The sequence below is a fragment of the Bemisia tabaci genome, chromosome 10 (assembly GCF_918797505.1).
Source record: "Bemisia tabaci chromosome 10, PGI_BMITA_v3".
In the NCBI taxonomy this organism is placed as follows: domain Eukaryota; kingdom Metazoa; phylum Arthropoda; class Insecta; order Hemiptera; family Aleyrodidae; genus Bemisia; species Bemisia tabaci.
The window spans coordinates 2,306,237-2,321,435 of NC_092802.1; the positions used below are offsets into that span (position 1 = coordinate 2,306,237).

A 15,199-nucleotide genomic window follows, 5' to 3' on the forward strand; every position below is an offset into this window, starting at 1 on the left:
GTAGGATGCGACTGAAATCTCGAAATTTTTTTTTCAGTCCCAAATCGAGAAAAATCGACATGGACTAAATTTTTAGCGTCAAAATCTAAAGGTCGGTGATCGGGTCGAAACCAAGTAAGCTCGCTTGGAATTGACTCGCCGAGTGCGATTTTCCAGTCGGAATGGCTCCGCAAGTCCCTTGCTTCGAGCTAGCCGCTGAAAACGCTCCAGAGAAAGAGTCAAAAAGTGGTCAGAAAAGCTAGTTTTTGACCAGTTTTTGACTGTTTCTTGGCTCAGGGAGCCTCGCCGAGTGTCGGGACCGTGCGGAATCGATTCATCGCCTTCAACGACGTAGGATGCGACTGAAATCTGGAAAATTTTTTCTCAGTCCCAAATCGAGAAAAATCGACATGGACTAAATTTTTAGCGTCAAAATCGAAAGTTCGCTGATCGGGTCGAAACCAAGTAAGCTCGCTTGGAATTGACTCGCCGAATGCGATTTTCCAGTCGGAATAGCTCCGCAAGTTCCTTGCTTCGAGCTAGCCGCTGAAAACGCTCCAGAGAAAGAGTCAAAAAGTGGTCAGAAAAGCTAGTTTTTGACCAGTTTTTGACTGTTTCTTGGCTCAGGGAGCCTCGCCGAGTGTCGGGACCGTGCGGAATCGATTCTTCGCCTTCAACTACGTAGGATGCGACTGAAATCTCGAAATTTTTTTCTCAGTCCCGAATCGAGAAAAATCGACACGGGTTACATGGACTAAATATTTAGCGTCAAAATCTAAAGTTCGCTGATCGGGTCGAAACCAAGTGAGCTCGCTTGGAATTGACTCGCCGAGTGCGATTTTCCAGTCGGAATAGCTCCGCAAGTTCCTTGCTTCGAGCTAGCCGCTGAAAACGCTCCAGAGAAAGAGTCAAAAAGTGGTCAGAAAAGCTAGTTTTTGACCAGTTTTTGACTGTTTCTTGGCTCAGGGAGCCTCGCCGAGTGTCGGGACCGTGCGGAATCGATTCTTCGCCTTCAACTACGTAGGATGCGACTGAAATCTCGAAATTTTTTTCTCAGTCCCGAATCGAGAAAAATCGACACGGGTTACATGGACTAAATATTTAGCGTCAAAATCTAAAGTTCGCTGATCGGGTCGAAACCAAGTGAGCTCGCTTGGAATTGACTCGCCGAATGCGATTTTCCAGTCGGAATAGCTCCGCAAGTCCCTTGCTTCGAGCTAGCCGCTGAAAACGCTCCAGAGAAAGAGTCAAAAAGTGGTCAGAAAAGCTAGTTTTTGACCAGTTTTTGACTGTTTCTTGGCTCAGGGAGCCTCGCCGAGTGTCGGGACCGTGCGGAATCGATTCTTCGCCTTCAACTACGTAGGATGCGACTGAAATCTCGATATTTTTTTCTCAGTCCTAAATCGAGAAAAATCGACATGGACTAAATTTTTAGCGTCAAAATCGAAAGTTCGCTGATCGGGTCGAAACCAAGTAAGCTCGCTTGGAATTGACTCGCCGAATGCGATTTTCCAGTCGGAATAGCTCCGCAAGTCCCTTGCTTCGAGCTAGCCGCTGAAAACGCTCCAGAGAAAGAGTCAAAAAGTGGTCAGAAAAGCTAGTTTTTGACCCGTTTTTGACTGTTTCTTGGCTCAGGGAGCCTCGCCGAGTGTCGGGACCGTGCGGAATCGATTTTTCGCCTTCAACTACGAAGGATGCGACTGGTATCTTGAAATTTTTTTCTCAGTCCCAAATCGAGAAAAATCGACAGGGGTTACATGGACTAAATTTTTAGCGTCAAAATCGAAAGTTCGCTGATCGGGTCGAAACCAAGTGAGCTCGCTTGGAATTGACTCGCCGAATGCGATTTTCCAGTCGGAATAGCTCCGCAAGTCCCTTGCTTCGAGCTAGCCGCTGAAAACGCTCCAGAGAAAGAGTCAAAAAGTGGTCAGAAAAGCTAGTTTTTGACCAGTTTTTGACTGTTTCTTGGCTCAGGGAGCCTCGCCGAGTGTCGGGACCGTGCGGAATCGATTCTTCGCCTTCAACTACGTAGGATGCGACTGAAATCTCGATATTTTTTTCTCAGTCCTAAATCGAGAAAAATCGACATGGACTAAATTTTTAGCGTCAAAATCTAAAGTTCGCTGATCGGGTCGAAACCAAGTGAGCTCGCTTGGAATTGACTCGCCGAGTGCGATTTTCCAGTCGGAATAGCTCCGCAAGTTCCTTGCTTCGAGCTAGCCGCTGAAAACGCTCCAGAGAAAGAGTCAAAAAGTGGTCAGAAAAGCTAGTTTTTGACCAGTTTTTGACTGTTTCTTGGCTCTAAGAGCCTCGCCGAGTGTCGGGACCGTGCGGAATCGATTCATCGCCTTCAACGACGTAGGATGCGACTGAAATCTGGAAAAATTTTTCTCAGTCCCAAATCGAGAAAAATCGACAGGGGTTACATGGACTAAATTTTTAGCGTCAAAATCGAAAGTTCGCTGATCGGGTCGAAACCAAGTAAGCTCGCTTGGAATTGACTCGCCGAATGCGATTTTCCAGTCGGAATAGCTCCGCAAGTCCCTTGCTTCGAGCTAGCCGCTGAAAACGCTCCAGAGAAAGAGTCAAAAAGTGGTCAGAAAAGCTAGTTTTTGACCCGTTTTTGACTGTTTCTTGGCTCAGGGAGCCTCGCCGAGTGTCGGGACCGTGCGGAATCGATTTTTCGCCTTCAACTACGAAGGATGCGACTGGTATCTTGAAATTTTTTTCTCAGTCCCAAATCGAGAAAAATCGACAGGGGTTACATGGACTAAATTTTTAGCGTCAAAATCGAAAGTTCGCTGATCGGGTCGAAACCAAGTGAGCTCGCTTGGAATTGACTCGCCGAATGCGATTTTCCAGTCGGAATAGCTCCGCAAGTCCCTTGCTTCGAGCTAGCCGCTGAAAACGCTCCAGAGAAAGAGTCAAAAAGTGGTCAGAAAAGCTAGTTTTTGACCAGTTTTTGACTGTTTCTTGGCTCAGGGAGCCTCGCCGAGTGTCGGGACCGTGCGGAATCGATTCTTCGCCTTCAACTACGTAGGATGCGACTGAAATCTCGATATTTTTTTCTCAGTCCTAAATCGAGAAAAATCGACATGGACTAAATTTTTAGCGTCAAAATCGAAAGTTCGCTGATCGGGTCGAAACCAAGTAAGCTCGCTTGGAATTGACTCGCCGAGTGCGATTTTCCAGTCGGAATAGCTCCGCAAGTCCCTTGCTTCGAGCTAGCCGCTGAAAACGCTCCAGAGAAAGAGTCAAAAAGTGGTCAAAAAAGCTAGTTTTTGACCAGTTTTTGACTGTTTCTTGGCTCAGGGAGCCTCGCCGAGTGTCGGGACGTGCGGAATCGATTCTTCGCCTTCAACTACGTAGGATGCGAATGAAATCTCGAAATTTTTTCTCAGTCCCGAATCGAGAAAAATCGACAGGGGTTACATGGATTAAATTTTTCGCGTCAAAATCTAAAGTTCGCTGATCGGGTCGAAACCAAGTGAGCTCGCTTGGAATTGACTCGCCGAGTGCGATTTTCCAGTCGGAATAGCTCCGCAAGTCCCTTGCTTCGAGCTAGCCGCTGAAAACGCTCCAGAGAAAGAGTCAAAAAGTGGTCAGAAAAGCTAGTTTTTGACCCGTTTTTGACTGTTTCTTGGCTCAGGGAGCCTCGCCGAGTGTCGGGACCGTGCGGAATCGATTTTTCGCCTTCAACTACGAAGGATGCGACTGGTATCTTGAAATTTTTTTCTCAGTCCCAAATCGAGAAAAATCGACAGGGGTTACATGGACTAAATTTTTAGCGTCAAAATCGAAAGTTCGCTGATCGGGTCGAAACCAAGTGAGCTCGCTTGGAATTGACTCGCCGAATGCGATTTTCCAGTCGGAATAGCTCCGCAAGTCCCTTGCTTCGAGCTAGCCGCTGAAAACGCTCCAGAGAAAGAGTCAAAAAGTGGTCAGAAAAGCTAGTTTTTGACCAGTTTTTGACTGTTTCTTGGCTCTAAGAGCCTCGCCGAGTGTCGGGACCGTGCGGAATCGATTCTTCGCCTTCAACTACGTAGGATGCGACTGAAATCTCGATATTTTTTTCTCAGTCCTAAATCGAGAAAAATCGACATGGACTAAATTTTTAGCGTCAAAATCGAAAGTTCGCTGATCGGGTCGAAACCAAGTAAGCTCGCTTGGAATTGACTCGCCGAGTGCGATTTTCCAGTCGGAATAGCTCCGCAAGTCCCTTGCTTCGAGCTAGCCGCTGAAAACGCTCCAGAGAAAGAGTCAAAAAGTGGTCAAAAAAGCTAGTTTTTGACCAGTTTTTGACTGTTTCTTGGCTCAGGGAGCCTCGCCGAGTGTCGGGACGTGCGGAATCGATTCTTCGCCTTCAACTACGTAGGATGCGAATGAAATCTCGAAATTTTTTCTCAGTCCCGAATCGAGAAAAATCGACAGGGGTTACATGGATTAAATTTTTCGCGTCAAAATCTAAAGTTCGCTGATCGGGTCGAAACCAAGTGAGCTCGCTTGGAATTGACTCGCCGAGTGCGATTTTCCAGTCGGAATAGCTCCGCAAGTCCCTTGCTTCGAGCTAGCCGCTGAAAACGCTCCAGAGAAAGAGTCAAAAAGTGGTCAGAAAAGCTAGTTTTTGACCCGTTTTTGACTGTTTCTTGGCTCAGGGAGCCTCGCCGAGTGTCGGGACCGTGCGGAATCGATTCTTCGCCTTCAACTACGTAGGATGCGACTGAAATCTCGAAATTTTTTTCTCAGTCCCAAATCGAGAAAAATCGACAGGGTTACATGGACTAAATTTTTAGCGTCAAAATCTAAAGTTCGCTGATCGGGTCGAAACCAAGTAAGCTCGCTTGGAATTGACTCGCCGAGTGCGATTTTCCAGTCGGAATAGCTCCGCAAGTCCCTTGCTTCGAGCTAGCCGCTGAAAACGCTCCAGAGAAAGAGTCAAAAAGTGGTCAGAAAAGCTAGTTTTTGACCAGTTTTCGACTTTTTCTTGGCTCAGGGAGCCTCGCCGAGTGTCGGGACCGTGCGGAATCGATTCTTCGCCTTCAACTACGTAGGATGCGACTGAAATCTCGAAATTTTTTTCTCAGTCCCAAATCGAGAAAAATCGACAGGGGTTACATGGACTAAATTTTTAGCGTCAAAATCGAAAGTTCGCTGATCGGGTCGAAACCAAGTAAGCTCGCTTGGAATTGACTCGCCGAGTGCGATTTTCCAGTCGGAATAGCTCCGCAAGTCCCTTGCTTCGAGCTAGCCGCTGGAAACGCTCCAGAGAAAGAGTCAAAAAGTGGTCAGAAAAGCTAGTTTTTGACCAGTTTTTGACTGTTTCTTGGCTCAAAAATGGCCATGTTGGTAAACTGTTGAGACCATGTTTTTACCAATAGGGTCTCAAATGCCCATGTTGGTATTAATATGATGTCAACATGATGTCAACTTGGGGTAAAAAACCAACATGATACCAAATATGGTAAGTCCCAATATGTTATCAAGGATCTTATGTTTCAATAAGTTCCTTCGGTGTTGAAAGGATGCCAACTAGATGGCGAGAAAGTTGGAATTTAGTTTCAACTATATTTCAACAAAGTTTCAGGTTTCTTGCAACTTTTCGGTTGGAGAATCATGGGACCATACTGTGTCAAGATGATATCTTATTGGTAACATGTTGATACCAGATACCATCGTAGAAACATTTTTCACTCACCATGTTGGGCTAGACCAACACGTTATCAACATGGTCATTTTTAGCAGGTAATGACCGGGGGCGTGCTTTCTAGTTTGCACCGAGTCTTTTGAAAATATCTATAACCATCTAATCTTAAAAAGCCCTGTGGATGTAGAAATCTTCTTGCCGTTGTGATATTAGGTATTTGAGAAAATTTGAAATAACAAAAAAGCAGTGAAATTACAAAGAAATTAGATTTTTTTATCTTCATGATCAAAAACACACAACTGACACTTATTAAAAGAGGGGTGTGATGAAGTGTGTGGATGTAAGAAGGAAGTTCCTAATTAGAGTACTTGCTAAACATTTTCAGTAAATGCAGGATAGCTATACAGAATACACAAAATGATAGGGTGCCAAAAGACAGCTAAACATCTAACGACTGTACACTTGTAGAATATGATATGTCACAATATTTAACAGTGTTCTCTAGAGGCTAATAAAAAAGAATAAATAGATTACAGAAGTGTCTTGATCATCTTTTGAAAGCAAAATCACTCTCTACTCGACCCTTTTTTGAGGAATCATTCCCCACTTTTAGAAAACGAAATTTCCATACTCGGACAAATGACAGGAAGTAATCTCATGGAGGAAAGGAAATATATTTTCGGTAATAAAATTATAGGAAACTTGAAACCTATTTTTTTTTTTTTTTTTTTTAATATTTGTTTGGGTGTTTTGGTTCCTTTGAAAACTATTTGTCCATTTTTCATTCATTGTAAAGAAGAATGGGCGAAGTCTCAACAAATTCGAAAAATTACATTAATGATCAGTACAAGGACGATTTTACAACAAGAGGAATTAATAGTTGTGTCGTTCAGCTGTGGGTCGTGAATGATCGACTATCCATATTTCCTCATTTGAAGCTATGGTAAAGAATCGATTATCAAGGTGTTCATTGCAAACACCCTGTTTATCGATCCTCTTCCATGAGTTTAAACGCCAGATCAATAGATATATTGCAAAGCATGCCGTGCCACTGGTATTGTTGGTCGTCATGAGCAACTGACAAAAAAATCGGAAACCGAGTGATATGAATAGGAAGTGATGATCCTTGAAAGTTTTCACGCCAACTTATGATTACATTTTGAATTGAGTATGGATTAAATTTCTGGACGATTCAAGTCTTGACCTTCGATTTTTAAGTACTGAATGGCAATAAATTAGTGATGATCGTGGATTTCGATACATGTTTCCGATGTTGACCGAAGGAGTCGATACTTAACTTGATACCATAATTATTTTTTGACTAGTTTTTGATGAGTATTTGCTCACTGAAGACTTTACAACATTTCCATTATATAGTGAGCATTTCCAAAAAGTAGGGTTAGCACTTACTCTTTATACTTTTCTAGCTTTCAAATCCTACTGATACAAATTAGCTGCGAAAAACTCAGGAGATAAAATTAAATTAAGTTCCTTAAAATTGACAAGTGTATACATACAGTGATTCTGTAAAGAGACATTAGAACAGATTTGATTGTAAGCGTGTTTTATCTAACCGGCAGTGACTTTATTTGATTCGTTTAAAATTCAATATATTTGAAGTTTTCCCCAAATCTTAAAATTTACAAACAGATTAGTTCTTAACTTATCAACCAACCTCAGGAATTTAACCATCCAAACTCTTCTATAATCAGCTACGAGATTGAATTGAGGCATGGACACTTGCTTGGAGGGGGTTGCTTATTAACAGGGCCCAAAAATAGCGATAACTTTGGATGAGAGGGGGTTGCCACCATATTTTGACGATTTTCACCTGGTCCTCTTTCTGTCAACATCGCCACTGATAACGGATGTATGCAGGACGGAATCATCGTTTATTTGATGTTCAAATTAGATTTTTAAATGAATTAAGTATATTTGTTCTCCTAGTAAATTTTACCCCTACTGAGATTAAATAAAACTGAATTTTTAGTTATATTATCATAAACCTGCTTGGAGCATCCGCCATTTGTAGCCCTGGAGAGTTACATGTAGCCAAAAATGGCTGAGCCAGTCAGAAATGAATCTTGCAATGTCCATACTCTCCATACTGCCACGCTAAGAAAGAACGATGTATGAACCTTGAGGATATGCCAAATTTCCTCTGGCAAATCACTAATTTTCAGATTTGTTTTTAAATATTTTTCTGCCAATTTCTCAGACAATTTTACTAGTAATTTGATCGAAAATGTCTGAAAATTTCAAGGAAAAATATTAACAATAATCCTCAAAAATAAACATTTTATTGTGGGAGATTTGGCAACTCTCGAATGTTCATACGGCACTCTTCCTTAGCACGGCAGCATAGTAGGCTGCTCTAGACGTCTTATCATCCGCGACAACGTCAGGTAAGTATATTTTTCCACTGAGAAGCATCTACAAAAATCATTTTGAAGTGGGGAAAAAGAAACGATTTACCCTGGGTCTTATTCTTTTTGGGCCACAGGCAACCTATGTAATAAAAAGACTGGGCGTTTTCATAAATTACAGAATTACTGTATCCTGACTTCCATTAACACTTAATGCACTATCAACAAATCTATATACTTGAGAACAGTTTATGTACATAAAAAAATAAAACCTACAGCGAAAAAACATTGATGAATCTGGAGATCCAAACGAAAAGAAGACTTTATGAGATGTACAAAATTTGTGAAAAATTGAACTAAAAAATTGAAATTTTGATAAATGGCATTTCTAGGGGTCTAAAAAATTGTGATTATTGCAGTATGCAGAAGGGTGCAAAAATACCCACATGAAAAGCATTCAAAAGTATCAATTTTATCGTACCTAAATATAAACTTTTTAAGTCTTAACGTTTTTTCGTTGATATGATATACTCTCTCCTAAAAAAAATTAAGATAGCTAAAGGGAATAGGCATTACCAGAGTGTCTGTTGCGATCTTTCATCACTTTTTAGAAACTGAAGTTTGGGACGATCTCTAGTGATTTCAATTTGATCTCTTTCTGATTTAAAATACAATGATTTTGTAAAGATTCGGACGAGGTACACAAATTTTATAATGATTTTGCTCTCCTTTAGAATTTTTCTGAAGTCGAAGAAAGTCAAAATTACACATATATCAGAGATCCTGGACAAAAATCGACTACAGAATAGTCGTAGCAGAGCAGGGTATGCAGCCATATTAACTTTTCTTCAATTTTGATTGGCTTTTAATGTAATTGAAACATTTTTAACTTACTTCAAAAAAAATTCCAAGAAAATTAAGCAGCCCCTCCAAAATTTTCACGATCAGTAAACACCCTGGTTTGACCATTCTGGTGATAAATACATGAGTATTTCGTACTGAAATAATGATATTGGAGTTCAGATGTTCATGCAGAGAGAACCAGTGATATTTTAAAGAATTTTGGAGTAGGATATAAAACATCACTAGGACCAAGTAAGGCTGCAGAGATTTCATGCACAAATAATTTGACCAGAAGAATATTGCAGAAACATTACAATTTGTCATCCTTAAATGGATAATGGGAGATAAAAGGAAGTTAACTCGTATGAAAGCATTTCGAGAATAGATTTTGAATAGAAGGTAAAATACCTCGATGAGTAAAGCATCGAAAAGAAAGTTTGACTCTTGAAAATCCACTGAAGGCTGGCTCTGCTTTAAAAAACAAAGAAAAAGTGATTGTTTTTGGTAGACTTTTAAAGACAATTCGCTGACTTAAAAAGCATGTGCAGAGGTAATTGCCAAAATTGACAAAGAATAAGTGACACTGATTTTTCAAGCAAAATAAAATAGATATAGAACAATGTTCCAGAATTGAATCGTTCAGAATGTTAACATGATCATTCTGGAAGCACTTTATTCCTCAGTTTTACCATGAGTGCCTATCTTTTGTTATGACACAAAAATATGAGAAACAATGAGTTCCGCCGTATTAAAGCACATGCTAAGAAGTGAAATTCCAACTGGAAACATAATTTGAGAATATAGTGATTCTTTGGACTCTTTTCAGGCATCCTTGATATTTTTCTTGTGATTTTACTTCTTGCAACTATGATACTTAAAATAAAAATAGTGACCAATGGCACTATTGACTAGAACAGTTATAAACAATGCTTTTAAAAAAAGAACATTTGAAGTAAAAAATTCTAGGAAGGACTATTTAGGTAATGAACAGAAACACAAAATTTGTAAAGCGTAATGAAATGTCCGAGAGCCCTTGGGGTTCATCTTTTTTTAGGAAGTGATTGGATTCTCCCAGTAAAAAAGGAAAATTAATTGCTGAATGTGGTCAACAGACTTAGATGAGTGCTTTCCGATAGATTCTGAATTAAAATCAATATCAGAGCTAGAAAAGAAGATATGTACATGAGAAGTTCTCGACGATATAAGTATGATTTCAAATTAATTGCTTTCAAAAATATATTCTAATCTCGTCTTTTGGGAGAATGCCTCTATCTATCACAAAAAGGACAGTGTGGGTTTTAAAGCAGGGCTGCTCAGAAGTATAAAAATGAAGTATGTTTTCGATGTCTTCTTATTTTCTGTGAAAACGTCGAAATGGCTCTCATGTGTTTAGATATTTCATTCAAGTAAAATTTCCATGATGAAATTGGACATTTCTTTCTTTTCCTGCTGAAACACTACACAGAGAGCACATGGTACATCAAACCAGGCCATTTATCCAGACTAGTCCCTCAGAAGTGAAAGTGTTTCCACAAGGATTTGGAAAAACGAGAAACATAGCCAACTAAAAATGGGCATCATACCTCAAGGTCAAAATTCGACTTTGATGTTAACAAATTTTGGCAGCAGCGAGTTAATTTTCCACCATATTTTTTTTTCAAACTGAGGACCAGCAAAGTCCTTGAATTCATAAAAAAATCGGACTATCAAAAAACATTTTAAAACCTGAAACGGCAGCCCTGTTAAAGTGAAGTTTTGCATTATGTCTGCAAGAAATATTGCATCACTCGTAAGAAGTCAAATTGGTAATCACCAACTTTTTCAAGTGGGTGCGTCTGCAAATTGTATGACAAACGTGAGGAGGCAAGCACATTTGAAGGGACGCATGATTAGATGCATTGATCCGAGGAGTCTTCTACAAATGACAATCGAACATGATAGTCATTATTTAAGGTCAAGTCTGAAATGCAGCCGGTGATTCCGCGGTGGTATTTCTTGTGCGTTGTCATCTCGATGTCATCTACTCCACCTGATCATAAAAAGACAAATAAGGATCATTAGAGAATTATTTTGAGACATTAAGTTTGAAGAAAGCTCGGAGTGCCTACCTTGGTCCGTCGGCTTTTTCAGACTTATTTAAGGGGCTTAGAGTGCAAGGCGCACAAGTGCAGATTTTGTTATTGGGAGAAATACGTGTTTGAAGTTTCAAAGTTACATGGATCCTTATGGCGAAAAGGAAGTTCACACTGATTTTTTTATGCTTAAAAATTGGAATTCGAGGGCGAATTTTTCACAGAATATGCATTGAGACTAATTTCACTTGAAATCATTAATATCTCAATTTGCTCAAAAATTACACTTATGCACCTTGTCCTCCAAGCCCCTCAAATGTAGTTTCCGCTGTTTCAAGACATGCATGTTTTAAGTTTCAAAATTACATGTAGCCTTAGGGCTGAGAGAGAATTCTAACTCACTTTATGATGCTTAAAATTTGGATTTTGGTAGTGAATTTTGCACAGAATATATTTTAAAATTACTTTCAATTGGAATCACCCCATTGTACCCTATTTTTTTCAAAAACTGCCCTTATGCCCCTGCTCCTCCAAGCCCCTTATTTGAATTTTCCTCATACCAAAAGTGATAGGTACTTACAAAGTCAAGCCTGTCAGAAAAATGATTTGGTGAAAAATAAATTGACTAAAAAGTCTTTCCACCAAAGAAATATCAGTTTGAATAATCACCTCGTGGATTTATGTTTATTTAATATAATGTTCAAATTTTTGAGCTTCACCGCTAGGAAAGTAACTTTTAACTAGGAGCTGTGAATATTCGTAGGGCAACACTGCAATGTCTGGCAAGTTTGTGTCGTTTTGGCGAAACGCAGCGTGAGCGGTTGTTTGGCAAGTTCGTCTTTTTTTTCTAAAGATTGGTCATTTTCACTGGCAACACTTTTTCGAGCACTCTTTTTGTGCTGGTAACACACCAACTCGAGTTAATTTGTCTAACTGGGTAAAAACATGACTGTTGCTGTGAGACTATCATGTAGACTTTCAGTAGAGCATGCGTTTTCAAAACCTCAAATGTAAGTACGGTTTTCTAGTTTTAAGAGTGATCTAACGCCCAAAGTGTCGGCTTGACGATGTTTGCACAAAATCACACGTTAATACTAAAAAACATTTAAGCACCCTTTTTGATGAAATATGTTCCCTACAAGATAAAATCGAAGAGTTGACAATGTTAGCCACATGTTTCCCTAAAACTCGTCTATCTTGAAAAAAATGACCAACTCTTCGAACTCTCATTTGAAATCAAGCTTTACGACTTAATCTCAGTGCATAAAAAATTCTGAGAAAATAACTTTAATTAGTGCCCAATTTCGAATTAATGAAAACTTGCTTTTTCCGGATGAAGTTCTGCAGAGATTTTCCCGAGAACTTCCCGAAAAAAAAAACTTCTCGAGAAACCTCATCAGCAGTTTTAAAATGAAAAAGGATATCCTAAGAAGCATTTTTCCACGGAAAAATCGTGCTATTTTTACATTGAGTTGCGATTTTTTTCAATTTGTTGGCGATAAAATCGCAAGGATCATTACCATCTGAGCAATTATCCTTACTCTTGTTGCAGTTTTATTTCTATAAAATCGCGTTTAGTAAAATCGCAATTTTATCTCAATTTTTCAAGACTTTTTGTTCGATAATATTGCAATGAATCGCCGTCGATAAAATTACGATTTTATTGCAAATTTATGTGATGTAATCGTAATTTACCGGAATTTCTTATCCAATGATATTGCAATAAATCGATGTCTAAGAAATTGCAACACATTTGCCGATCAAAGTACGACATCGCAATCACATCTACTTGGGAACAGTTTTTTTTTCTTTTTCTTTATTTTTTTGACAAAATTTAAAAATTTTGCTCTTACGATTTTACGTTTGATCGAACAGGATTGGTGGTTTATTTAGCAAATCAATGAGAGTTTCACGAATAACGGAACAAAATCGTGCAGTTTTGCAAATGAAGAGTCAAAGAAATCGCCAGAAATCTAGAAACAGAGAGGCGTATTGCGGATGGATATTTCAACGAAGATTTTGTTCTAAAACCGCAGGAGCACTTACCAACAAAGAGTCCTGTATTGGTGTTTAACTGTCTAAGCTTGCCAATAGAACTTCCGCTGACCATTTCATCATTGTCTAAGGAGATCATTCCGACTTGCCCGTCCCTGTAGTCCGAAAACATTAATTCACAGATTAATTCTCAAAAATGTATATTCATTGTTGATACTCAAATTCAAATTCATTCAAAAATGCATGTTTTTGAGGCTGAAGGTAAAATTATTTCTCTAGCGTTTCACAGAGATCTTTGATATTTTGCTCTCATGTTCACAGTATCATCGATGGAGTTTTACAAAACCTGGGATAATTTTTTCTTTAAACCTGCATCTCATGGATTTTTCCCGTGATTGTGTTCATGAAGGACATACATGTGCTGCTAGATGACTTGGCAAAATCATCTCTGCTCCGTAATGAGAGCCAAATTCTTTCAATAAGTTGCCCTCTTCTTTACTCTGTTCTAAAAATCTCTTTCACTGACGCAGAATTTGCACACAAATTTTTATTTCTTCATCTGAGAGTGATATTAAAGGGCTGATTTCGCAATAATTTTTATAATTTTTTTCTTCTTTTTTTTGGCGCGGGAAATAGTATATAAATAGATTTAAAAGTGAAAAATGCACTGCCTAGTGACGTCATCTGGCAGCATTTCCCATTTAAACATACATATTTCAGGGGAATAATTCATTTTGTCATACTTGCTCCAATAATAATTGTTCAAACAATAAACAAAGGGTATCCTCGTGTTCAACTCACTCATTGTCAGTCATTTCCGATTGAACAAGAAATTAATCTTTCCGACACCGGTAAATTCTCCATCACCTCATAAAAAGTGCACAAATTGCAAAGTTCCTTATACTAGGTTGCCTCTTCTTGGAAAGAATTTCATTAAAAAACTCCTTCAATTTTGACAGCTGCAATCAGACTTACATTCAACCTTATCAACAATCTTCTTCTCAGTCTCACCTGCAGATCTTGGCACGATACCAGGGAAAGAATTTCATTAAGAAACTCCTTCAATTTTGGCAGCTATAACCAGACTTACATTCAACCTAATTAACAATTGAATCAGTGAGAACGAAAACACACCAACTCGAAAAAATGGAAATTATCAAGATACACACAAAATTGCATATTAGGTGAGGAAGTAAGTGTAAGAAAAATATTTTTGGTGGCTAAAAGCAAGTATTTAAGGAAACTTTAAATGTCCAAGTTGGCACAGATACGGTAAATTCCATGACCTTTATGAAAATTGCCTGTCCTTAGTGAAAAAAGAGCGTTTTTGAGGTACCGAGTTGGTGTGTTTTCGCTCTCACTGATTCAATTTTCTCCTCAGTCTCACCTGTAAATCTTGACACGATGCCAGTGTCCGTCGTTGACATGCGTATGATTATACTGGATGAAAACCTCTCCACTGCCGAGATTGTACCGGAGGTGCAGGAGGCCACCGGAGATGCCCACAGCAAAAAAGTCGTTGCCTCTGTCTGACCGCCCGCTCCACAGCAAAAGACCAGATGAAGAGTATGTTTTGAACCGCATGTTGATGCTCAGCTTGTCGTTAACGATCCTGAATTACAGAAACATGGACCATTCAGAAAACAACACTCCTTGAAATTGCCTCCAAAAAAATAAAATATCTTTAAGGAGAGTGCTAGTCCCGATCTTCACCATGTAAATTGCACTGATGTTAACGTACTCTTTGCTGAGGTTCTAATTGACCGATTTTCAACAACTCTGTTTGTTTGATTGCTTTGACTTTGTCTTAACTTTAGACGAACAGATTTTGAAAAACTATATAAAACTATACAAAACTATAATTTGAAAAATTATAAAACTATGATTTAAAAAACTATTTTTTTAAAAAAATTTAAAAAAATAAAAAAAATTAGCAAAAGAGACCTTTACACTCATTTTTTTCCCTTTAGAAAAATGATTTGAACAAATCTGCCGTGCTAAGGAAGAACGCCGTATGAACCTTCAGACGCTGCCAAGTTTCCTTCGATAAAAACCGACTTTTTTAGAAAAATTAAGGTTGTTTTTTTTCCAAAATTTTCAGACAATTTTACACGCAATTTAATCTAAAATATCTGAAAATTTCAGGGAAAAATATGCATGTTTAATCAAGGGAACTTTGGCAACTCACTAGGTAATGCTCATACAGCGTTCTTCCTTAGTACAGCAGAAATCCTCTCGTCTGTAGTTAGAGAGGAAAGTAACGGAAAAAAATAAAAAGAAAGTTTTTGCAAATCTATCCT

General features: G+C 39.0%; 2 protein-coding genes across 2 annotated transcripts in view; one reads left to right on the forward strand and one right to left on the reverse strand.

Annotated features, from left to right (window-relative positions):
- Positions 1 to 13,245, forward strand: part of LOC109035129 (uncharacterized) — a 75,418-nt gene extending 62,173 nt beyond the window's left edge. The window contains exon 4 of the mRNA XM_072305460.1: positions 13,221 to 13,245. The gene's annotated coding sequence lies outside the window, so the exon portion shown is untranslated. The remainder of the gene's footprint in view (positions 1 to 13,220) is intronic.
- The window catches only part of SP2353 (EGF like, fibronectin type III and laminin G domains protein pikachurin), a 458,909-nt gene continuing 449,585 nt past the window's right edge, over positions 5,876 to 15,199 (reverse strand). Inside the window, exons 11-13 of the mRNA XM_019048593.2 lie at positions 14,287 to 14,511; positions 12,951 to 13,054; positions 5,876 to 10,861 (exon numbers count right to left, since the gene is read on the reverse strand). Coding sequence (XP_018904138.2) covers positions 10,722 to 10,861; positions 12,951 to 13,054; positions 14,287 to 14,511 — 469 coding nt within the window. The 3' untranslated portion in view covers positions 5,876 to 10,721. The remainder of the gene's footprint in view (positions 10,862 to 12,950; positions 13,055 to 14,286; positions 14,512 to 15,199) is intronic.